This window comes from Sphaerodactylus townsendi, linkage group LG06, assembly GCF_021028975.2.
Source record: "Sphaerodactylus townsendi isolate TG3544 linkage group LG06, MPM_Stown_v2.3, whole genome shotgun sequence".
Classification (NCBI taxonomy): Eukaryota; Metazoa; Chordata; class Lepidosauria; order Squamata; family Sphaerodactylidae; genus Sphaerodactylus; species Sphaerodactylus townsendi.
In genome coordinates, this window is record NC_059430.1 from 59,625,362 (window position 1) to 59,650,457 (window position 25,096).

At 40.0% G+C, this 25,096-nt stretch overlaps 2 protein-coding genes across 5 annotated transcripts in view; one reads left to right on the top strand and one right to left on the bottom strand.

Annotated features, from left to right (window-relative positions):
• CPM (carboxypeptidase M) overlaps window positions 1-6,292 on the top strand; it is a 41,113-nt gene extending 34,821 nt beyond the window's left edge. For both annotated transcript variants that reach the window (XM_048499392.1, XM_048499391.1), the window contains exons 7-10: window positions 1,652-1,804; window positions 4,275-4,423; window positions 5,872-6,087; window positions 6,173-6,292. In XM_048499392.1, the coding sequence (XP_048355349.1) occupies window positions 1,652-1,804; window positions 4,275-4,423; window positions 5,872-6,087; window positions 6,173-6,232 (578 nt within the window). In that variant the 3' untranslated portion in view covers window positions 6,233-6,292. The remainder of the gene's footprint in view (window positions 1-1,651; window positions 1,805-4,274; window positions 4,424-5,871; window positions 6,088-6,172) is intronic.
• Window positions 6,293-11,970: 5,678 nt separating this feature from the next.
• Window positions 11,971-25,096, bottom strand: MDM2 (MDM2 proto-oncogene). 3 transcript variants are annotated; one of them, XM_048500584.1, is made up of 11 exons: window positions 24,882-25,096; window positions 24,224-24,311; window positions 23,020-23,094; window positions 21,788-21,921; window positions 19,973-20,019; window positions 18,720-18,787; window positions 18,539-18,599; window positions 17,933-18,096; window positions 16,556-16,714; window positions 15,005-15,082; window positions 11,971-13,587 (listed from the first exon to the last, which is right to left on the bottom strand). In XM_048500584.1, the coding sequence occupies exons 2-11, from the start codon at window positions 24,305-24,307 to the stop codon at window positions 13,036-13,038; spliced, it is 1,422 nt and encodes a 473-aa protein (XP_048356541.1). In that variant the 5' UTR covers window positions 24,308-24,311; window positions 24,882-25,096; the 3' UTR covers window positions 11,971-13,035. The 3 variants fall into 3 exon arrangements, with proteins under 3 accessions (XP_048356541.1, XP_048356540.1, XP_048356542.1); XM_048500583.1 differs by lacking the exon at window positions 24,882-25,096 and adding an exon at window positions 24,415-24,734; XM_048500585.1 differs by lacking the exon at window positions 24,882-25,096 and adding an exon at window positions 24,467-24,731.

The following is a 25,096-nucleotide window of genomic DNA, read 5'->3' on the forward strand; positions in this document are numbered from 1 at the left end:
ATTGGCATATCTATGGATGAAATATCAATGTTATCTTATTTAGAGGCAAAAAAATTGTTAAAAGAAAAATTCCTTGAATGGGATTATCAAAGATCTTTAATAGCAGCAAATTCAACTTGATCACCTCTAAATCAATCACTAGTTGCAGCAAAGGGTTGTATGTCTCATTATTTACTTTATATGATTAATTTTAGATTGAGACGCATTCTCTTTAGCAAGATTCAATATTTTGCCATCTGCTCTACTCGAGGGTCGATCTCCAAAATACCAAAGATCGAAAGATTATGCCCTCCTTGGTAACAACAGCATACAAGTAGAAACACTAGAGCATATCATGTTTCACTGTCCAAATAGGGAATGCTTAAGGTATAAGTATCGACCATTGTTTACATCTTTTAATGTAGATATGACAGATGATCAAAGGATAAAGTATTTCCTGGATGGATCAAATCAGGATTTTTCTGAATTAGTTGCCAAGTTTCTGTTGGATATTATTGGCACATCTGCTAAGGGAGATTTTTATATTAAATGATGGTTATTTGAGTTGTAACTATGTTATTCTGGTTGTAAAACGTTTTTGGTTACAAATTGTTTTACTGTATGATGCCAATAAAGGCTTTGTGTGTGTGAATAGGGGCTCAGAAGAAATTCTGTGTGCCTTAATAGGCTGACGTGTAGCCAGATCATTAAGGAGAGTAATGAATTGTGGTTGCTAATCACAATTGAAATGACCCGACCATAGACAGAAGTTTTGTGGTGATCCTGTGTATGTTTGGGTGTGGGGCAAAGATTAAGGATATGCTCTGTGTGTGTGTGTGTGTGTGTGTGTGTGTGTGTGTGTGTGTGTGTGTGAGAGAGAGAGAGAGAGAGAGAGAGAGAGAGAGAGAGAGACAGAGACAGAGACAGAGACAGAGACAGAGACAGAGACAGAGAGACAGAAAGCCCCTGGAAGCTCCTCTTGCAACTCAAGTTGCAATTCTGAGGAAGACTTCTACCAGGGCCCTGGGATCCTGCATGCAGTCAGACCTGACGAATAAGTAAATGGCCCAGTGTTCTGACTTTGTATGCTAAATGAAGAGCAGCCTGAACTGAAACACTTGTAGTAACTTAAATTGTTGAAACTTGTGTAATTATATTACATACCTTTATACTCTGAAAACTGGAAGGTGACGGACAATTTCTCCTTACTGAAAAACTAGGTAGAATACCTTGGCTGCATATTTTTTCTTTATAACTTTACGAATAAAAGAGGTCAGTACTCTTAATAAGAAAAAAGCGTAATATTCAAGAAATTCCTGAAGGGCCTAATCTTCACAGCCCCCTCTTCTCTATGACGAGTATATTAGTTGCTCATTCTTGTTAAAGAATCTCCCCACACCTGAAAGTCGCCACCATCACAATCTCTAGCCCAGTGGTTGGAAGCAGAGTGGCAGCTGGGGTGAAGAGTGATCTGCAGGCCATAGTGGCTGTAGTGGGGAGGACTTTTCTGCAGGTTCAACTCTCAGCTTCCCGTTAGCGCCTGGTGCAAAACTTAGGAACTTCTGGGCTCAGTATAGGTGAATCAAGCAGCTAGGGAAGAACTTTAGGAAATACATTTAAAGTGTTAATTCTTACTAGCATTTTAACTACCTAATGAAACAATTCACTTTAGGTGGAATGCAAGATTACAATTACATTTGGAGTCAATGTTTTGAAATTACATTGGAACTATCATGTTGTAAATATCCACCAAAAGAAGAACTTCCATCATTTTGGAATGACAACAAAATGGCTTTGATTGAATACATTAAACAAGTTCATCTGGGTAAGTGGTCTTTGGTGACTTACACTTGTCCTTAGATGTTATCTTGATCATTCTTATAGAACTGCTTTAATGATGTGAATAGAACTTTCTGTCCTGCTGAATTTATGGACTTCATCTACTCATCACTAGACAGTGTGCTATCATTGCATTGCAGTAATTATTTACAACTAGAGTGGCTTCTCTACACAGAATGGTCCGGTAGCAAATCATTGTTTGTGTAAGAATAGTGCAATATCCTGTGATATGTGGATGCAGCCCAAGTCTGAAAATATCAAACCTACAGGTGAATTCCATCAGTTTACAACCAGTTTATGTACTCTGTTCTTTTTTTCACCAATCCATTGTTGTGAATTGGCTGCCCACATGTAATCTGATTGGCTTGTTTACTCTGCTGGCTCTTGTTTTCACTTGTTTTTTGAAATAGCATAACTATATCTTGGGGTACTCATTTCTGATAATTCCCCAGTCCTCCTTGGTTTTTGCACTTTGGTGCATGTATACTTCTATTGTTTGAACTCAAGGGACACAAACTTGTGCCCCAGTAAATTTGTCAAGTCTTTGAGGTTCCACAAGACTGCTGTTTGATAAATCTATGAGATGCCACCAGACATCTGTTGAGGTGTCTGAAGACAGCAGCTAATACGGCTACCCCTCTAGAGACTGCTGTTTAAAAGTATCTGGAAATCTTACAGTACATTTTTGGAGATGAAAATAAGTTTGCCCGCTAAGATATTTATTTATTTATTTATTTATTTATTTATTTATTCATTCATTCATTCATTCATTCATTCATTCATTCATTCATTCATTCATTCATTCATTCATCTTTTTATCCCACCCTTTCCTGGAGGGAAAGTGCAGTGCAAAACAAGCTCCAGGATTTCTGTACCATAATATGATTAAAGTTATTCAAAGAAAAAAATCAGGATTGGAAACACTCCTTTTGCCGACAGAGATTTTAACTTAGAATTGTCAGCTTCCTAAATTAGCACTTGATTCAGTTCTTATCTCTTTCATCCTAAAGAATCACTAGAATTCTTAATTCTTAGATGTTTTTCTAGGTGTATATCTTGTGGCTATTAAACCTGAATAAAGTGAAAGCAAAAAAGCTGCTATAGTAGGGCTTCAGCAGCAGCACTGGCTCTCCTTCCCCAACAGAACACTTGCTCCTTTCACATCAGGGTCCCTCTATATTAATAGGGCCCACCGTTCTCCCCCTCTGGGGGAGGGTTTTTTAATATGGGTCTTGCCAGACATCTTTTATTGTATCAACCGCTGTTTTTAAGGGATTTAGTAGTTATGTTTTAAAATTGATGGAGCCGTATAATTTGTAATTTATCTATGTGGTTAAGCTTTGCTCCTTTTATTTGGTTATGCTGTGATAGAATTTTATGTTGTACAGAGACCCCCAGGGATAGGGCGGTATAGAAGACCAAATAATATATATATATATATTTTGGATAAGGATGGAGAACCTATATATATATTTTAACCAGCAGGTATACTGTCTCTTGGCTGTGCCATTTGGCTGGGAAGGGAGGACAGGCAAAGCAATGAAGTTTTTTCTCCCCTTTGATTCCCAGTAAACTATGAAAATATACAGAAAAACTGTCAAGTCTAAAATTCTATGCTCTGGAGGCACTGGTCCAATTAAACTGACAGTTGAGCTGCTACAAAACATTATACTGAACATAAGCAAAGAGCTGCAGAAGAAACCCATCTGTGATCCTTTCCATATCACGGACTGCTATGCTGAAACCTTGCTTGTCCACAATCCCTCCTCAGTGGAATTACTGCTATGCTTCTACGCAGCTTCTATGCAATATATTCCCCACTATAATCCAGCAATCTTTCTTTATTTTTAATTTTCTTTGAAGTTAAATTGTGGTTTTGTAACACATCACTTCTGTCAGCCCCACTGTTTAGAAAAACTCAATTTCCTCTTTCCACAAAAAATAAATTTCTACATATTCACTGAATTAAAATTAGCTTTGGTAGGGCATATACATTCCCTCACTCTTCCAGGTTCTCTCCATAGGCAAGAAATGTAACTTACCTGTCGTTCTTTTACAAAGTTACAGATATTAGTTTATATCTCACTGTATATTTTTCATCAACAAATAAAACTTTGTTCTTCAATCACTATAAGCACATATCTATTTACTTCAGTGCCTTGCACAAATGTGATTTCTGTGCCATGGCTTCTGTGCAATGCTACATTGGAATTGCATAGCTACAAGCTACAGTACAGAGAATGCTACAGCTCTCAGATAGAATAAGTTTCAGCATTCACTGCAGTCTTGGATTAGGAGCCAAATACCATTTGTTGGATCTGGGTAGAAAAGATGTACAAAAGGAACCCACCTATGAGACAATGTCCTTAGCCAAAAGTATCACTTTATTGTATACATAAGCTGAAAAGTGAAGAAAATGGGTCTCTCTTTCTCCCTTGCCTCCATCTTGCCTATAGGTATAAAAGGGCGTGTTTTGGATAAGGATGGAGAACCTATTGCAGATGTAATAGTAGAGGCTAGAGGAAGAAGGCATGTATGCCCTTACAAGACTACAAAAGATGGAGAATACTATCTTCTGCTCCTGCCTGGGGTCTATGAACTTAATGTAAGTATGCTTCCCTGACCCTGGGAACTGCTGTCCTAGTAAATATTACCATCGTGCATACAGACTTGTGTGCGCACACTAAAGCACTTTTGCACATACATGGGAATGGGTTGCTATCTTCCTGTTGCAGCCCACTGCAGCCCCTTGTAAGGCCCAATGCTTTTCAAGGACCTGTTTGAAAGATGTGCATATTTAGGATGGGATGCAACTGCTGTGTTGATCAAACAACCTCTTCTGAGTTTTAATCACTTCAAAACAGTTTCTTTAAGGAGTGAACAATAAAATCCTGGATTATTTTTTTTAATGATGTCCAAACTTAAACTTCATTTAAGAATGAAGATTTTTCCATGTTTCCAAATTTACTCTAATGTTTGAGAGAGTCTGTGTCTTGCCTCCTCAGTTATTACAGCAGTGTTCCAAATCAGTTAACATAATGCTTTTACAGCACTGATTATGTCTTCTATTGGCAACAAGTGGACTGGAGAGAACAAGGGTGAGGGAAGCACTGTGGAGCAGTGGACGGCTGGCTGGCATGCATGTGGTATTCAGGGTGTGAGGGAAACTATGAAGAGTGGGCAGGTGTTAGGTGCATGTATGAGTGGCATGGGGGGGGGGGCAGAAGCGGCAGCAGGTGGCCTGTGAGTGGGTGCCCGGTGAGTAGCTGCTCCTTGCTTCTGGGGGGAAAGCAGGAGGAATGACCTAGTGACCCCCTACGTGACTGAGATGCATGGCGCCTCAGTTGTGAGATCCCTTGCACCCCACTCCTGCCAAGACATACCTGATTGGGCAGTGGGGAAACAGAGGGAATCTTTGTCAGGGGGGCTATGGTAACTCATAGAAGCACCAATCATTAGCGCAGGTGACACCCTCCCCCATCAGAATGTCACATGTTTATCAAATGACACGATGCAATAATGCCAAAATCTGTTTTATGGGATAAACCACGAAATGTAATTATGTGGGAGAGTAGGAACTCTGCTTATAATTGTACAAATCTTTATAGCTCTACCTCCCTTCTGCAGTGGGATTTACTGGAATTATTGTTAATCAAAGGTACAAGTGAGACTAACCTTAGAAAAATCTATTTTCATCCCTCTCCCTTCTGCAAATACATTCTACAGTTTGCATGGCTATAGAGAAAATTTCCTCAGCTTTCTAGTGTGTGCACTATGAGTTAGGCAAGGTGAAAAAGCCTTGATAATAATTTTGAAGCAGTTTGTGGTCAAGAAATGTACAGAGAGTACATCGTGTGCATACTGTACATCCTGTTCAGCGTATCTTGGGAAGACCCCTGTCAGAGATATGGGGAACTATTGTCTGTTAAAGCAGTTGGTGCTGTCCTTTTGTGGACTGAAGGTTTAACTTGGCAGAAGGTAGCTTTGTTTTTATGATGTCCATTATGAAACTCTTCTGTAACCACCCCCACCCCCCTTATTGTTGGTTTTTAGGCAACAGCACCTGGATACAATTCAGTGCTTCAAAGAATGAATGTCCCAGATGGTACAGAAGATTTTGCTGCCCTGGTTTATGATTTCGTTTTGTCTGATGTATCTGCTGCACCAAAGATTGCATCATGCCCAACAACACCTCGTTACATTGAAAATACATCAACAGCACTAAAGTCCACTATTAACGTATTGCTTTTAATTAATACTTTGTATGAAAATTTTTTTTTTTTTTTTTTTTTTTTTTTTTTTTTTTTTTTTTTTTTTTTTTTTTTTTTTTTTTTTTTTTTTTTTTTTTTTTTTTTTTTTTTTTTTTTTTTTTTTAAAGTACTGGGAAAATTCGTTCCTTTTCCAGTGTATATAAAGAAACTTAAAATGAGCAATATTGCTTAAACAATCAATAAAATTCAACTGTTTCAATGTAGTCTTACATAGTTTACCTCATTATCTATATATATAAAAAGCAAACAGTGACTTTGTTAGTCACTCCCTAACGCCGAAACGGCTGGGCGGATCGCCCCCAAATTTTCTCATGACATTCCTCCCTGTTGCGGGCAGGTAATCGGACCTTCAAATTGCCAAAAGTCCATACCTGAGCCAGGTAAAACGTCTCTTTCCAGGCGCACCAGGCCATGAAGCTGTTTGTGTTTAATCCGTCATCCCGAATGTTCGCGGCAGACTGTCTTCGTCTGTGGCCTGAGGGCTTTGGGATGAGGGCTTAGGAACAGTGGTGGCAAACTATTGGCACTCCAGATGTTGGCGGACTACAATTCCCATCAGCCTCTGCCAGGCTGGTCACCTCTTGTCATGACATGATAATTGGCTTAGAATCGTCTCGGCGCAGATGGGCAGAGAAGATGAGCAGTTAAAACAGTTAATAGGTAACACTGTTGGAGTAATACTGACTGGCGGAAGTGAAACACATACACACGTTGCAGTGTGAGACACCAGGTGGGGTAACCCCCCCCCCTGTACGCGAGAGTACCCTCTTCACTCTCTGTGCCCTCACCCAGTGCTACCACAAAACACACATACTTTCATACACATCCAGCTCATCCTCGCTACACACCTCACTGCCCCTCCCTCACATCCAACCACCACTTCACTCCACTTCCCTCACCCATATTATTTTGGCTCTCTTTTACCTAAAAAGTGAGCTGGAGTTTGCCTTTTTCTTCTAAGAAAATCTGCGGGGTGGGGGCGAACCATCACTACTGGCTCCGCTTCTTTTGCACATGGCCCTTTAAGAACCCAGGGAGCTGGCCTCGATCTGAATGCCTCACCACCCTGCCTCTGCTGCCTGACTGGGATAGCCTCCTTGCCCCAGTTCTGCCTTCCCCAAGCCAGGACTGTGCATGTCAACCAGCGTCATGAACAGCGGGATTCGCACTCTGGACAGTTCTGTTGTAGAAAGGAAAGGGTTACCTTATACTAAAAAACCAAGACACCACCATGTAACAATGTGAATTGAAAAGGGAAAGAGGATTCCGTTTGACCACCCCAAAAGGCTATGCTGCGGATCATTGGACCTCCATGGACATCTGTGTGGGTTGCGGACTGTGATGAGAAGGACAATTGCCACAGCAATGCGTGGCTGGGCCCTGCTAGTTTGAAATAAATTGTGAAATGTATATTGTATTCTGAGCAAAGCAGCTGTTATATATTGTATAGAACACTTAACCTCGGGCTGTTGGCTTTTCACTAGCTGTCATGTAAATCTCTAACAATGAAATATAATCTTTTTACCACAAAAGCTATATAGTAACTGGCAAGAAGAATGTTACAAATGCTAGTGAAAAGCCTTGATTATACAACTTTTTGCTAGTTCCCTTGGAATTTTTTCTGAATCCGAAGAGTGGCAATTACAAGATCACATGTATACCAACCTTGGTTTGGAATAAGAGTATTAATATATGAAGCTCGCTCTGCTAAGAAGCAGGAGACTTTGTGATTACCACAACAGCTGGTTAATCAGTGCTGGCAAACAATCACAACAGGATTGCCAGTGTAGGTTTTTGCTGTAAATTAGGAGAGCAGGTTTCCCAGAGTAGGAAGGGGTGTGTGTCTGTTCAGAATACAGTGAATCTAAATTCACATTGGGCAAATTCACTATATGTCTATAGGTGCTCATAAAACTGATTATTTTGCCAAGTGCTGCTGTTCAAACATATATGCATAGCTGCATGTGTGTTAAGTCCATCAAGTCACTTCTAAGCTATGGTGGCACCATGCTCAGGTCTGCATTAAAAGAGGGGAAGTCAAATGTGAGAGCAATTATGGTAACTTGATGAAACTTCTCAGTTGAACAAGGGACAGGCACAACTCAGACAGTTAAGCTTTGGCTGAACATGAATGGATATCCATAGAAAACAAAGAAAATTGGCAGAATCAGCTGTAAATATAGAAAGGACATAGAAAGCAGCTTTTATCATTAATCATCTCCATACTGATTTCTATGACACATTGGTATGCTGCTTTTTGTTGATCGAAACAAAGACCATGGTTGCTCCTGTAAGGGGTACATGCGTTTATTGCATATATAATGCAATCTACCAACAATTTTTACTCTATTATGTCAGGCAGTACTTGTCAGTTTTTCATAGAAAATTCTACTGAACATGCTCATGTGCAACAGTGCATATTTAGAAGAAGTCAATGGAGCTCTTAGCCTTTTGATAACCTACACTGAGTCTCACAGTGTAATCCTGACGGAGGGGCCCCAAAACCACTCCGGACCCTGCTGCTGACATAAATGCCATTTGTGCTGGTGTGAGGGTCACTTATACTGGCACAGAGCCACTGATGCTGGTACTGGGGAGCCGTGCAGCAACATGGTGCCTGGGCACCGTTGCTGCCATGGTGCCAACACTCCTCTGGTGCAGGAGCCTGTGCCAGCACTGAAGGGGGTGCTCTTGTGAACAGGAATAGTTTTAGCTGGCTTCCTGAGCCCTTTCAGCCCAGGAACACCCTACTGACACTGGCAAAATCAGTGGGGCAGCCTATTGAGCTGCATAGGCCCCTTTCACAGGGAAAGGACTAGCATCGCTTTAGGCTTGCTGTCCACACAGAGCAAACCTCTTTGGAGGTGGTGTAGCTGTGCCATGGCTTGGCTTTACTGTATTTTGATCTTTATTCCAGCCAAAGGCCAGGCTCAGCGCAGCTCAAAACATAAAAACAATATTCACAATTCAATAAAATTCAATAAAATACAGAGTACCATAATAAACCACTAAAAGATTCATTTCAATCAATGAAAAGTTATCTTAGAAAATACAAAAATTGCTCCTCCTCATTCCTTATTCTCTGTTCCAAAGGGGGTTTCATCCAATATGTCTAACTACATTGCTGTAGTTCATCCACCCTCAGTTTCAACTTGTTCCATAAAAAAGGGAAGGAGTGAAGAAAAGTAAATGGAAGAAGGAGGGAAAGAAAATAAAAGAGAAGAAAGGAATGGAATGGAATGGAAGAGGGCACACCTCCCCCTCCCCCTCAGGATTTGCTGCCAGTATGACAACTACAAATTCAATTATCAGCAAATACTTTGACACCCACATTTGTGTTGATCACCTGAATCTGTTCAACCACAATTCAAAAAGGTCTAACCCAAGTTCTAATCAATCTCGCTCTGTGACTAGAAGAGACCCCAAGGGCCATCAAGTCCACCCCTGCAATGCAGGAACACATAATCAAAGCACTCCTGACAGATGGCCATCCAGCCTCTCTTTAAAAACCTCCAAAGGAGACTCTGCCATACTCCGAGGTAGTGCATTCCACTGTCGAACAGCCCTTACTGTCAGGTTTTTCCTGATGTTTAGGTGAAATCTCTTTTCCTTCACCTTGAACCCATTACTCCTGGTCCTAGTCTCTGGAGCTGCAGAAAACAAGCTTGCTCCCTCACCACCATGACATCCCTTCAAATATCTAAACATGGCTATCATGTCACCTCTTAACCGCACGTAGTGTTGTCAAGTCAGGTGGCACCCATTGTATATCTGTGCATTTCATTTTTTTCTGCCTAAGTGTAGTATCTTACATTTATCTCTGTTGAAATTCATTTTGTTTTGGTCCAGCTCTCTAATCTGTCCAGGTCATTTTGAATTCTGACTCTGTTTTCTGGGGTATTAGCTACCCCTCTTATTTTGGTGTCATCTGCAAATTTGATCAGCATGCCCTCTATTCCATCATCCAAGTCGTTGATAAAAATATTGAACAGCACTGGGCCCAGGTCAAAACCCTGTGGCACCCCACTAGTCACTTCTTTCCAGGATGAAGATGAGCCATTGATCAGCACCCTTTGTGTTTGGGACTTTTGTGCTTGAGTCAGCAAGCATTTTATTTATGGTTGATAAATTATAGTTAGAGGCTGGAAAAGGGCCTGAAAAAATCTTCAAAGGTGTCCACAAGAATAGAAAAAGGCCTCTGGTATTTAGGAAAAACCTTCTGTTGGTTCTTATATTTGAGTGGCATCTATCTACATGGTAAATCATGGAGAAACAGCGCAGATCACTACTGATGTCTGTTCGATGGAGCCTGAAGACCTTCCACCATGACAGCTGATCTCTAGACTAGAAAGACCACTCCGCCTGGAAAAAATGGCTGCTGTGGAGAATGGATTCTATGGCTTTTTTGAAGCCACTCCCTTTCACAGTCTCCACTCCAAACTCTCCAGGAATGTCCCAACCCAGAGAGGGCAGTCCTATTTGAGGTGAATTATTGGTTGATCTCAGGCAGACTATCAATGTTTAAGAATGTAGTAAAGGGATGGACATTGTTCATCTTAACATACGCAAACACCAGTGACTAAGACTAAAGAACTGCCTTCAAACATGGTTGCTTAAGGCAATTTAAACAGACCTCACCGACATGTTTTTGTGTAACTTTTTGTAAATCTCATAATTTCCTTGATTTCATCTCACTGACAGTGCAGTCCCATGGAGTTCTTCTAAAGCTGCTCCCCTTAGGTTTGCACTGCAAGTGTAAATTTCTTGAACCACTCACTTTCCAACCCCATTACCAGTCAGTTTCAATAAATGACCTCTACGTTTCTGTAGTTCTCCTGTATTCTCCAGGAGAAAAAAAATCATTATCTTCTTACCTCTCCTCATGTTACAAAATGGCATCCCTCTGAAGACAGTCTTTAAAGTTTAGACATCACTTTTCTGTACATTCTCAAGCTTCATGAGATAGTTGCATGATCTGAACTGTATTTCACATGCAAATGCTTTGTAGAGTATATGAAAATGTTACTCTCTGATATGGATACATAAAAGTACTATAAAGCTAGAGATTTCATTCCAGTTTCTTTCATAACAGTTCTTGACATGTTTTCCCTTTATTCTGTTTTTGTATGTTTTAAGTGACCTTTCTGTGTGCTTTCCATTATGACCCCAAGACCTCATTCTTGAGAGGTAATGACTAATTCAGACATCATTTGTGAAAACTGATTAATTTGTTGTACATTTCTGTAGCAAGTGTAACTCTTGTACAGACAAGAACAGAAGACCAACACTTAAAAGGTGCCAGGTTTGACTACAAAGTCAACATTGGCTGGGTCATCTTATGCACAACCTATGCCAAGCAAGCAACACGTGGCAAAGTTTATTTTCACATGGGCCAGAGAGGGATTTTCCACATCTATTGCTGCAAGGACAGCTGGCCTGTTTTCACTTGCCTTGTGGGGATGGAAAAGGGCCAAGGATAGAAATTAATGTTTCAGATCTGAGCAGTTTATATTTCAGCAGTTGAGCTGATACGGCTGAAACCTGGCTGCGTCTCACCATTTGGTCACAGACTAACTTTTTAAAATTGGCTTTATTTGATTGGCTCTAGCAACTCAGCCTCCAGTGACCCAATTTTTTCTTGTATCTTTTCTTGAAACCATACTTTTCATATTGGTCACAACTTTATTTAACTCAAGTGAATGTGTTCAATTTCCTCATTGCCAGCCTTATAAGCAGGGAATTACATTCTAGGCAATACAAGCAAGCAATTCAGATTTTCAAGTTGGCTGTCAGGCTGTTGCATATGCCATCCAAGTTTGGTTCCTGTGAACTGAAGCACTTGACTGTATAACAGTTTTCTGCAAAATATTTGAAGGCAAAGTGAGCAATAATTTTCAGTTTAATAATTCCATATAATTTTACCAGAAAAATGCAGAGTGGGTATAATTCAAAATTAAATTCAAAGTTATCCATACCAGGTCATGTTCTTTCTTCTCATGATATCAGAACAATTCTGAATTGCCTCAGGCTGGGGGGATCTGTAAAAGGGCCTATGCTTTTCAAAGAAGGCCAAGTGTAGATGTAGCAAGGAAAATCTATCATTTAACAGGCTGTGATTAGCTAGAAACCCTACCTCTTCCCACAGCAAATTTCCCCTTCAAGTCTTAGCCATAGGATCTGGGCAGTTTACCAGGGAGAAACTGCAGCTTGCCGTTGTAGTTAACCAGCCAACCAAAAGGTGGCTGAAGCTAAGACCCACCTCTTTCATTATACATCAATTAAACAAATTTGCATGTACACTAAACCACCTGCCTGGACAGCCTGCAATTGGCAGCAGCCGCAACACATAAGGCGGAAGATTAGTCTTTTGCACCCGGGATTGGAGGAAAGGGCAGAGACCTTCCCTTTCCAGACAGCATTGAGTTCCTTCCCTCCATTCCTTCTCAGGCCTTTCTGCGGAGTTATTTTTTAATTAGGACTAGAAAACCATATGTAATTAGATTTAGATTAGATATTTAATTTATATACCGCCCTCCCCCGAAGGAAGCAAATACAACTTTTGTTAGAAAAAGGTTGTAGTCTAGAGTTTGTGAGTTCTTGAAATATATATAATTTACAGAAAACATCTGATCTGCAATTTTGATCTACACTGAACTAAGAACTGTTAATGAGGGATCTCTTGACGAGCACTCTTTTGTTAACAAGTTCTTAAGTATAGATATATAGAATTGCAGAGGATAATGGTCCCAATCCACGAAAAGTTTAGGTTTTCAAGAGACCATCAATTTCAGTGCAAATACTGTTAATTTTACAAAGGAGAAAAAATTAAGATATAAAAACTCTTCTGTAAACATTCAAAATAATCTTTTCTTTTAAATAAATTTCCTCTTAATTACCAGTCTTCAGATATCTTTTACAAGGTTACAGAGTTATTCCTGCACATCAACTAACAGAAGTAAGTCCGCACAATCATCTCTATTGGCTGCCTGCAGACTGGACAGGGTTTACTGCGTTTCTTCAGTTTTTTCGCACATGAATAACATGACATGAGATGTCCTGTCCTTCCATGTACGATGCAACCATTTTTAGGTTGACTTTGGCATATGACACAAGGATCTATGCTGGATAGAGGAAGGTTTGAATCTGTGCCACTATCCTTATCTTCATTCTCTTCTTTCTCAGGCTCTTTCAAGTCTTCTTGACTGCTGCAAAGCATACTGCTAGATGTCGATGGCTGTGAGTATTCTTCACTTTCCTGAGATTCAGAGGTCTGTTCTGCTTCATCCACTTCTTTACCTTCATCTATTTTTCCTTTCCTGCAGTCTGGAACATCAACACCCTCTTCAGGATCTAGCAGTGCAGCATCTTCATACTTATTCTCTTGAGGCTTCTTACTTTTCTTATCAGGGAGCCAGTTCTCCCGAAGAGCCCAGCATCTGGGGCAATGGCGAGGAAGGGGTGGGTTCATTTCATTGCAGTTTGAGCATTTCCAATAATCCTTATAAGTAGAAGAGAAACAGTTATAATTCAGCATTTATGAAGCTGTTGCTTGTACAGTACATAAAGAGAAAACACCACAGGGAATAATCCTAACTGTTGCACCGAGACCAGATGATAGATGTGAAGAGGGATACACTTCATTGTTGGGGAAGATAGGTATTAAGAGCTGCCGGATTTATCCCAAGTTTTCTCTTGTCACCATGTTTGTCAAGAGAGAAGCCACCTTAGAGGAAAATTATAGGTAAACTCTCATTTCACAGTACTCTGACTTCTCTGCAGCTGTTAGCTACCACCCCACCCCCGACGGTTACTGGCAAAGGTCATCTCCCTGGCCTGTTAATTAGCTCACACTGTTCAGCCATTAATCTGGTAAGGAATGGGGAGAGAGATTGCTCCTGTATGGAATATTCCTTGGAGACAGCCTTGTGATTGGTTGGGGAAGATCAGGGAGTTATGGCTGTGTTTTGTGTAAAATATAACCTATGAGGGATGGCCCAGGCTAGCCTGATCTCGACAGATCTCAGATGCTAGGCAGGGTTGCTTCTGGCTAGAACTTGGATGTGAGACCACCAAGGAATACCAGGGTCATTATGCAGAGCAGGCCAATGGCAAAAGTATCTTTGTTAAGTCTCTTGCCTTGAAAACCTCACTGGGTTGCCATAGGTCAGCTGCAACTTGACAGCACTTTACACACACACGCACACTGCTAGCCAATGTAAAAGAACCAGAAAATGCTTCAGATGCCTCTACTGCATGACCTATAGAAAAACAGTAACTGCAGCAGATCTGAGAAACTCTAACACATAAAGAACCATGCAAAAATGTCCCTCTAATGGTGAAATCACATAATCAAATGTTCAATTACGCAAAATGATAATGGATGCCACTCAGCCTATAAGATCACAGCAGAAAATACTTTGCATTCTTTGTCATTGCCACCACATAAGCTTTCAAATGCACCCTCATGTGCATTTACCAGAAATAGTAAGATTTTTCCTCCAACCAATCAAAACATCACCCAACGCTTTTTCTTGGTATACCACAGAGCTGGACTTGCATTCCTGGGAAAGCAGCAACCTTGTATACCACGACCAACAGTACAGCCTTCCCACCAGAGCTTCAGCAGAGTCACCTTATGCCCCCCACCCCCCCATCCCACAGCATTCTGGAATCATAAATGGATCCACCAGCCTTCAAATGGGAGACTATTCTGATTGGTCCATCAAAGGGGAGGAGGAGAAATACTCAACTGCACCTTCAGCAGAAAATGGCTGACCATTGCATGGTTATATAACTAGGAACATTGGAACTTGTTCTTTAACTGAATGTTTGAAATCAGCATAGCCCAAAATAGCCTGCAATGCTTCTTATACCCCAAAGTATCAAGTGTATTTCACAGCCAAGAATTTACTTACAGCTAGTGAAATTTCAGGATCATCATCAAATGAATCCATATCACTGTCTTCAGTCTGATATATGGTTACTTGATATATCTGATGGAAGAAAATGTTTAGCATCTTTTTAAAAATTAATTTTAAAAATTGACACAAAATTAAAAGTTCTATAGAAAAGCAAAATGTATTAGTTCACATGTTTTAAGCCTCTCTCACCAATTATTAAATATAACACTGCAGCTGCAATTCCACAACCTTCTCACTCAACTTTCAAGCAGGATTCAGGGTTTCAAGAATAAATATGGAATATGCCAATAAAATTATTTTATTTATTTATTTTATTATTTTATTTTATTATTTCGGCTTTTATACCGCCCGATCCCCGGAGGGCTCCTTCTATGCACACTTCCAATAAAAAACTATTATCCCAATTGTCAGAGTTGTATTCTGTGTGATGCATCCTGGTTTAAAATTAGGCCACTGTTTTTGATAGAAATTTGCGGGGGAGGAGAATAGTTTCTACAGATGAAGTTGAACAAGAATCAGGGAGCAAGAAACAGCATCAGCAACAGATGACACAAAGGAATCTGAACAGGACATGTTAAGTCAGCCATCCCAACTTCTGACCCTTTCTCTGATAACTGTTTTCATGTTTCCAGAGCAACTTCAGAAACTTATGATTAGGTTTGGTTTTTTTTACCAAGAATTTAAAGTACCACAGTTCTCTACTGACACACTAAAGTCACTGGCTACACATTAAGTTTAATTTTACCCCATCTGTACTCCACCCTTCTTCCAAGAACCTCAGGCTGTTACGTACATGGAGTCAGACAAAATGCTGGAGAGGGACAAACAGGGCACCCCAAATGATACACCAAAAAACAACAACACAGGATGACAAATTAGATCAACTGAAAACAGTTTCAAAAGGTAGCTGTGTGGGTCTGCCACAGAACAGCTAGATTTGCGTTCAGTAGCTTTGACACTTGAAAGCTTATACCCTGTGGTCTACAAGGTACAGCAGACTTGAATTTAGATCAATTGATTTTGCATAAAAATGACAACTAACCACAGAAATTCAAAAAAAATGTTCCACAGATATATTGTTCCACAATATGATTGTTCTCACAAGGCTCTATCCATCAGGCTGTTGTAGATAAATTAATTAGAGTCTCACACAGTTTTCAGAGAGTCAGTAAGCTTAATTTGGGGTTATAATATTTTATTATCACAAGAAGTCTATAAAAAGCAAGATGAGTTTTCAACTAATGTAAGACCACCCAGAGCACTTGAATGCCAAACAAAACACACTATCCAAATGACTCTCATAATTTAATCACATTTGGGGGAGAACACATGCTTTGCATGCCGAAGATCTCAGGATGAACCCCTCGCATTTCAGGTAGCAACAGCACTGGAAAAGAGCACTAACCGGCCAATGCGCTATGGGGGACTCATGGCCTGATTCCACTTAAGGCAGCTTCTTAAAGTATGTGTACATATGGGAATTTTAATACAAGGCCATATTTTCCCTAGCAATAGTCCAATGAACCTTGTTTTATTTGCACCTACCTCATCATCCTCATCAGTAAGTTCTTGTACATCTTCATTAGGGCTGTAGTCTTCTGAACAGATTGATTCAACTTCAAATTCAACACTAAACTGATCTGAAATGGATTCCTGGTCTAACCAATCAGAATTTCCACTTAATGAATTGGCATTATTATCATCCTAAAAGAGACAAAAATGCATGTGTCTTTTTAACTAGCTTGTAACTAGAATAAATGAAGTTAACCACTTTAGAGGCCTATGGAGATAAGCATTAGTTTCTTTCTTTAAGGTCTATCACCAATAATAACAGGAATAAACCAGCCCTAAAATAGAGAGCAACTGAATCTATTATAATTTATGTCCCTGTCCAGAACTAATATTTGAAGACATACCAACATACAAAAATATGCTAATACCCCATATTAAAAGCTCTGCTGCAATGGCAATAGTTCTTTATAATGTGTGTGCACGTGTTGTCATGTCACAGCTGCTTTATGACAACCCCACAGGGTTTTCAAAGCAAAAAAATGTTCAGAGGTGGTTTGCACTGCCTGCCTTTGCATGGGCTGAGAGTTCTGAGAGAACTGGCTCAAAGTCACCCTGCAGACTTCATTTGGAGGAGTGGGGAATCAAATGCAGTTCTCCAGATAAGAGTCCACCGCTCTTAACCACTTCACCACATTAGCTATTCTTTACAATGTAGGAAAATCCTTTTCATGGGGTTTAGAAGAAACCCACTTCTATGTGGATAGAATAAAATACTTCTCTCTTGATTTAAAAGTAGAAGGCTCATTCCGCACACGCAGAATAATGCACTTTCAAGCTGCTTTCAGGGCTCTTTGAAGCTGTGCGGAATGGCAAAAACAGTTGTGAAAGCAGCTTGAAAGTGCATTATTTTGCATGTGCGGAATGAGCCGAAGAGTTGGATTTATATCCCCCCTTTCTCTCCTGCAAGGAAACTCAAAGGGCCTTACAAACTCCTTTCCCTTCCCCCCTCACAACAAAACCCTATTAGGTAGGTGGGGCTGAGAGAGCTCAGGAGAACTGTGTCTAGCCCAAGGTCTCCCAGCTGGCGTGTGTGGAGTGTACAGGCTAATCTGAATTCCCCAGATAAGCCTTCACAGCTCAGGTGGCAGAGTGGGGAATCAAACCCAGTTCCTTCAGATTATAGGACACCTGCTCTTAACCACTATGCCATAGCTGCTCCTTGTGCAGTCAGGGTTGATTTAGTGTTCCTTGTGCAATCAGGGTTGATTTAGGGGGATGGGGTTCACTTTTGTTATTCCCCATTCAAAGGGGGACAATGTTAAACGCACAAGCTGTTTATTTAGAGGACCTCTACAGTATGGGAGATTTCCAGAAAAAGAAAAAAAGCCAATAAAGCCCATTGCTACTTACTGGAATTGATACAGAGCCCGAGGAACTGCCACTGTTGCTTCTATCACGGTATAACCCACTCACTACACACCATGAGAGGCTTTCATCAAATGTAAGAGAAATGCTGTCTGATTTGTGCCGTTTTCTTTGTCTTTCATCACTAGGGTCTTCTAAAACATTTCCTTCTGCAGGGTAAAAAATATTTTAAGTAACAGAAGCCATAAGACCTTTTCGCAACCACTCAGTATTTGAAAACATCCTGTACAGACTCACTCAATGTAGATTGGGCTATTCATAAATAGCAACAAATAAATAGCATAAATAGCAGTAATTAGCATGTAGAAGGGAGACCTACAAGTTAGAAGGTCTCTTTCTAGAAAAAAAGTGGATGGATCCAAGTGGGTATGGAAGAAGTACTGAGAGTTTAAGGAACAAGCAACTCCTGACACACTAGCGCACCACAAACCAAGAAGGGTATGGAGTGAGGCCTCACTGAAGCCAGGCCTCTTATCACACACAGTGAAGCAGCAGTGTCTTCCCTCTCAAATAGACACTTTCTATGATCTGTCAGTGACTTGGGCTCTTCTCTAACAGTATTGAGACAAAGGCGAAGAAGCCCTCACTTACCAGTTTCACTACGTACCCTCCTTCTAGAAGTCGATGCTTCACATGACTCTTGCATTGATTCCTGTTTTTTAAAAAATAAATAAATAAATAAGCAAAACTACTCATAAAGATTAATGAGAACTGTGCCAGATATTATATTTGAAAGAGTATTAATATAGGAATACCATATGCTTGAAATTACCTTTATAGCATTTCCGTTTTCTAGCAGGGACCTGGACTGATTCGAAGATGTGTTAACATTACTAGAGTCTTTAAAAAAAATACATATTGGAAATCACTATAGAGGAACAGGAGGGAACTCAAGCATAAATTTCTGAGTAAGCATATTAATACATTGGTATTCTATAAATATCAGTTCCTCAGAGTTCTAATTTAGTAATACAGCATTGCGGCAAATGTACAGATAACTGAAAAGTTAAAATAAGGTAACATCTAAAACAGAATAATCTCCAAGCTTATATTAATATATTGTCTTTTGTACTGCACACTGGAATGGGTCCTAAAGTTCAGAATGAATCAACTTCCACGACTGAAACACAAAGAACTAAGATAATGAGGTCATTTAGCAAATAGTTGTTTGGGATGGGAAACATTAAAAATACCAAATCAATCAGGAAAACATCTGCATATGTAGGTTTTTGAGATAATTTGCCTATATACATTCTAGAGGCTTAGTTCCACTCCCCATTACAAATATTTCCCCAGTGGGCTTACTGCACAATCTTAAACTCCACTGAATGCACAGAGACTTACTTTAAAGAAACTGCGTAGGGTTGCACCAAATTAGAGTATCGCATTCACAGTTTTACTGAACAGAATACTAATTTGGTCTCTTGTCTACATTTGAACATGTCATTTTTCAGTTGCCACATACCAAGAATTCATTTTTTACTAACAAAATTTTGGAATAAACCAGTAGATAGCTAATAATCTACTTTAATAATCTACTTTACGTAAGGCAACATAAATCATAACTATTCAGTCATCAGTTACAAATAACAAGGTAATTAACACTAGCTGCAATAAGAAAAAGATAGATGACTATCTCTAATTTCAGTGTTTGGAATCATAGCTCCTGCATACCTCCAATATCGATAGTTGTAAATTAAATAAATAATAAATAAATAAAATTTAAAAATAGATAAAAAAGTAAATAAATAAAATAATTAAAAATTATATAATTAAAAATAGATATAATTAAAATTCAAATTAGTAAATTAAATAAAAATTAGATAATTTAATTAAATAAAAATTGAATAAGTAAATAAAAACCAGTGATTCAAATTCATATGACATATTGGTGTCTGCTATGAAGTTGATGTCAACGACACTACTAAACAGAATAGATTCAACAGGACTTTAAAAAAAAGACTTTAAAAACTTAGGATAAACAGTAACAATGTCCTTTTAAAATATTATAGCAAATTTATTTACCTTGCTGATTGGCTGTTAGGTTTTTGGAAATCATCAAATATAATTGCCTGGGGAAATATAATACTTTTTTTGGTTTCAACAGTATAAATTCAGTATTGCAATTATAAATTGACTCTAAAGATAAAAATATTTTCATAAGATGAAGACTGGATGATAGGGTTGCCCACTTTAAAAAAATTCTGGCCTTGCTTCTAATAATCACATTTAATACAGACTATTGCTATTATTGTTAAATTGATTTGTACCCCGCCATTCTTGGCTCAGAGTGGCTAACAACTTAAAAACAAATTTAAAAATGTAATTGAAACTATAAAACCTAACGTAACATACTATTTACAGACAATTCTTTGAGCATATTCTAAATGATTTTTCCCCACTTACCTCAACCCCTCATCTTACTTTGCATAATTTCTAGGCATTTGTCATAGGTAAAAATTGTCATTAGTAAATACAGAATCAGGCAGCCCACATCACAGGGGAATGGGTAAAATTCACTAAATCAGTATTAGGTCTAAACATGCACACCTGACTTTTTGGTCTTTGCAATCAACAATTATGAATGAGCAAGCATCAAACCAAGATGCTAATATGCAACAATGAAACTCTTGGCCAAGAGGCCCACAAGTCTTTCAAAAGCTGCGGGAGTTCCAGCTGGTCAGGAATGTGTTACACTGTTCAAGTTAAATACAAACCCCTATTTAACACGGGGTTAAATGGTTTAACCTGCCTCTATCACTAAAGGGTCTGGTGGGACATAACTAGGTATTTTCTGCCCTAAACTACGATTCCCTGGCAAGCATCTTAAAGTCCTTGTAAGTCATCCAGAATTAGTTTTGGCTAGAATAAAACTAGACAAAATATTTGGAATAGAAAAGATTTCAATCTTTGAGTACATTTTAAGTTTATGATGAGCCATCTTTTCTTTGTTATAAGATGGATTATTTTATTGAAAGTTTCTGTCTTGAATGGGGCAAATAAAAAAACTAATTTTTGTTTATTATCAAGTAAATCTGATGTGTTCTGATGTGGGAGAGGGCAACAGTTAAAGCATTAAGATGAAGACAGTGAAGAATGCTGGAATTATGTTGTTAAGACTATTAAGAATATGTACTTTCAGAAGTTATGCAGTCAGACTGGCCATCTCAAAGTAACTTTGTCTAACAATCACCCTTTAATATATGGTTGTGGCACTAATAGTATTTAGCCTACCAGTAAAGGTGGAACAACCAAACTTCTTATTCTAAGCTGCCTCATCAGTGGCCGGGAGATACTAAGTTCAGTGAGTGGAGTATCCAGTGAGCTTCTGATATGTGATAACTAGGCTCTCTCTTAATGCAAAGCAGGAGATCATTCATTAAGTGCAACAGAAATGCTAGTACAAAGCTCACCCCCAATACAGCAGTGAATAGGAAAATTACTGGATGTGTCAGAATTTTACGAGTGATTAGGCTTACGCTTACATATACTCAGAAGCCATCAATGCACCAAGTTTAATAAAAAACTAAATCCTGTAGCCCATCCTCAATGTTCTCTTAATGATATAGGCATCAGTTGTATGCACAGTATCAATATGCTATTTCTAATTAATAAAGGCAAAGAGTAGTTTTCTTAGTAGATAATAGCTGTATAATCTACTTCATAGATATTCTGAGATCAGGCAACTGAAGAAGCCAAAAGCAGACTAAGATGGAGTTCACTAACAAAAACATACAGCTGAATTTTCTGCCACACACCTCTCCAGCATTTAAGAATATGCCAGGAAAGCTTTAACATGTGCACTAAGCATTCACTAAAAGTTAAAAGAAATACTGGTACCTGTGCTCTTTTACAGAAAAACTCTGGACTCCAAAAAGATCACCCAGAAGATCATTTGCACAATGGACAATATGTTGTTGCTTTTCATCATAGAGATGTTTAGACATAATATACTGACCAATGTAGAATATTACCTGTGACAGAAGTCAAACATCAGACATTTCAGTTTGTACAGTATGGAATCAATACAGAAGCATTTCTAGCACATTTTATTAATAACTGCTCTCAATATCACTATGTTTAAACTGAAAATCCATTTATAAAGTTCCATTACAATGCAACAACAAAACTCAAGATGAGACTATGCAGATGAAGGGCAGAGCAATGCAGGCAGGAAGAGACTTGATTCTCAAGGACACAAAAGCATAGAGCATGTTTAGTTATCACTCTCGTAATACCTTACTATCTCTCATCATTTATCTATATAAATAAATGGCTGCCATTTTTACTTATGGAGGGAAATAAGACATTTGCAGCACTATCCAAAGTGGACTGGAAGGCTCAAATGGCTCTGCTCCAATGCTGCTGTGCCCCCTCCAAAGGGCTTTCCCATAAGGCAGGAAGCCAAGACAAGTGGAAAAAAGAAAAGAAAACTGGGCCAAAAATCCCAGCGATACGCCATGAAAATTGTGGCGTATTTCAACTGACGTCTACTTTGGCGCATGAGGCCCGGTGGAACAGTGGAGACCAACTGTCAGCCTCACTGACACAGCATTTTGTGCTGGCAGGCCTGGGTGACAGTAGTGGCTTCTAGGTCAGGTGCCATGGAGCTGACTGACCCCCCACACACACATCTGCCCCTTGCACTGCTGCCAGAGGGGGATTCCTTCCCCCCACCCCGGATTGGGCTGTTGGGGTGATGGTTGCAGCGATGGCAAAACCTTTATGCAAAGCTAAATAATCACCAATTACAGCCCCCTTGAGCAATTTAGACAGCCACATACTCCATACATCCATCAGTCATAATCCTGTTAACTTTCATAGTCTTACCTGTTTTATTACATGTTTATTATTATGACCATTTTGAAGTTACGAGAAGCCAATCATTTAATTGTTGCTAAATAATCTGCTCTCGTTATATAGAAAGACAAAAGCACATAACTCACAACCCATTGTTCCAGCTTTACACTTTTAATCACTTGTACCATATGACAGCAATACAGAAATATGATCCCGTGGCCAAAATAGAAGTGTAGCACCTACTCCTATACTTATTACAATTAACATCTTACCTCCTTCATAGTAAAGGTATCTTTTTGTGCGCCAGCAAACTTTAAAAGTTTTAACAACAGTGGTTTGGGTTTCACCTGAAAACAGAGATGCAGATACAAGTCATTTAAATAGCCACACTTTTGTTTAAGAAGCCGAAAAGCTTAGGATCAAGTACTGCAAAGTTTTTAACATGTCTAATTCTACTGAATACTCATCCTGCAAAGGCTTTATGTTTAGTTTTAAAAACTAAGTGTTCTCAGAATTCATAGCTACCAGTACTATCTAAACACCAATTTTAAAATGTAGTTTCAGAACTGTATGCCTGTACTTAGGAAAATTGGGGCAGGAATCCTGTGTAGGCAGCAGATAACTGGATATATTTGCATGTGACCCTACAAAGTACTGAGCAGGTATTCTACATACTTAGGTATATACACACAATACATGCAACATTCTGGCCTTTAAAGGGGAAGGACGGTGTATGTAAATACAACAACTGCAGCATATTACGATATACATGCAGAAGGCAGATTTATAGTCACTGATGATGGCTATTTCTTGTCTAGAACTAATGTACTATGAACAGTCTTAAGCCCTTTCCAGATGTCATATCCAGGGAATATGAAAGCAGATTGGGGGAAGCAGGGAATCTACACACATTCAGAGGAACACTAATGTGATGCCTAAAAGTCTCTTGCCTCGAAAACTCTACCAGATTGCCATGAGCCAGCTGTGACTCAACAGCACACATATAAATGTACCAACTGAAAAAGGGCTTTCTCCATGCATTTAGGATTACATACATGTGAATTCATATAGAATGTAGCCTCTACTGAGGTATTTAACTGAGCCTTCTTAGATATCAATAGTCACTAAAACCCACCACAACCAATAGTCACTAAAGTTGTGCAAGGAAAATTGAGACAGGGGGCAGGATCTGGGCATTCAGGTTAGGACCTGAACAACATTTGGTCAGTTTCCAATCTTGTCACTATGGACAGAAGCTCTACTGGTGTCTTCAGCTGAAGACAGAAGGTGAGAGCAGGTAGAGTGGGTGTAACACTAATTCTCCGCACCACACATGCTATTAAATGCCTTCCTTAGCCTTCAAAAGTAAGAAGGCACATCAGTCTAAAACAAATCGTCTGCATGATCACAACGGGGAAACACATGTTAACATGCGAGCCACGTTATCTCAAAAGCAACATCCCTCCCAATACTGACCAGCGCTTCTTGATCCGTCTGGCCGATGCCGGATGTACCCGCAGCGGGCTCATCGACGGAGGAGGCCATCTTAGTATTACACATTTGTCTGCGAGGAAAGAAAAATAAATTGACATTTAAAAAGATTAGTCGGCTACAGCATTTATCCACTTCGTATTAGGCCGCAGAGAGGGAAAGCCAATGCGGCCAACCTGGACGGCTGAATTCCGCTGCCCCGCAGCTTCATTCTCTCTGGTGGCTCACCCGAGATACACGCCGAGGCCGAGAAGGCAGAAACTACTCCACAAGCCCCTTCAAAATGGAGTATGGGCTGGTTTAAATAGCGCCGCCTGTTTACTTCTCCAAGGACAAGTCCGGGCTTAACGCCTCTGCCGCCTACGGCCCGACATGTCCGGGCATGATCCCGAGAGATTCGGGAGCTGACCCAGTGAGTCATGGGGAGGGGACAGGGACACAGAGAAGGATCGCCCAGGCAGCCGCTCGTGATTACGGTCGCCGTCCCGCCATCCGTCTTTGCCTTTCCCTCCATGCCTCTCCGTCCGCACTTAGGCGGGTTCCCCCGCGGGCCCCAGAGGAAAGCGAAACGGCCCCCTCCCTCCCTTCCCCCCTCGGGAGCCGCTTTAACAACTTGTCCTGTTCTATAAGCTTCCTCACGCACCATCATAGGCTCCGTTTAGGGAGTAACTCCGTGCTTCGTCATGAACGGGGCCACATCTACGCCACCTCCTGCCGCCGCCATTTCAGGCCCACCAAACAGCCTCGGGCAGGCCGGCCTCTTGATACTAGCAGTTGCGTCCTCGCGCCTCTTGAGCGCCTCACAGCGACGTCCTCGGGCCGGGCTTGGCGTCCCTGTGGCAGCGGGCGATCTCCGTC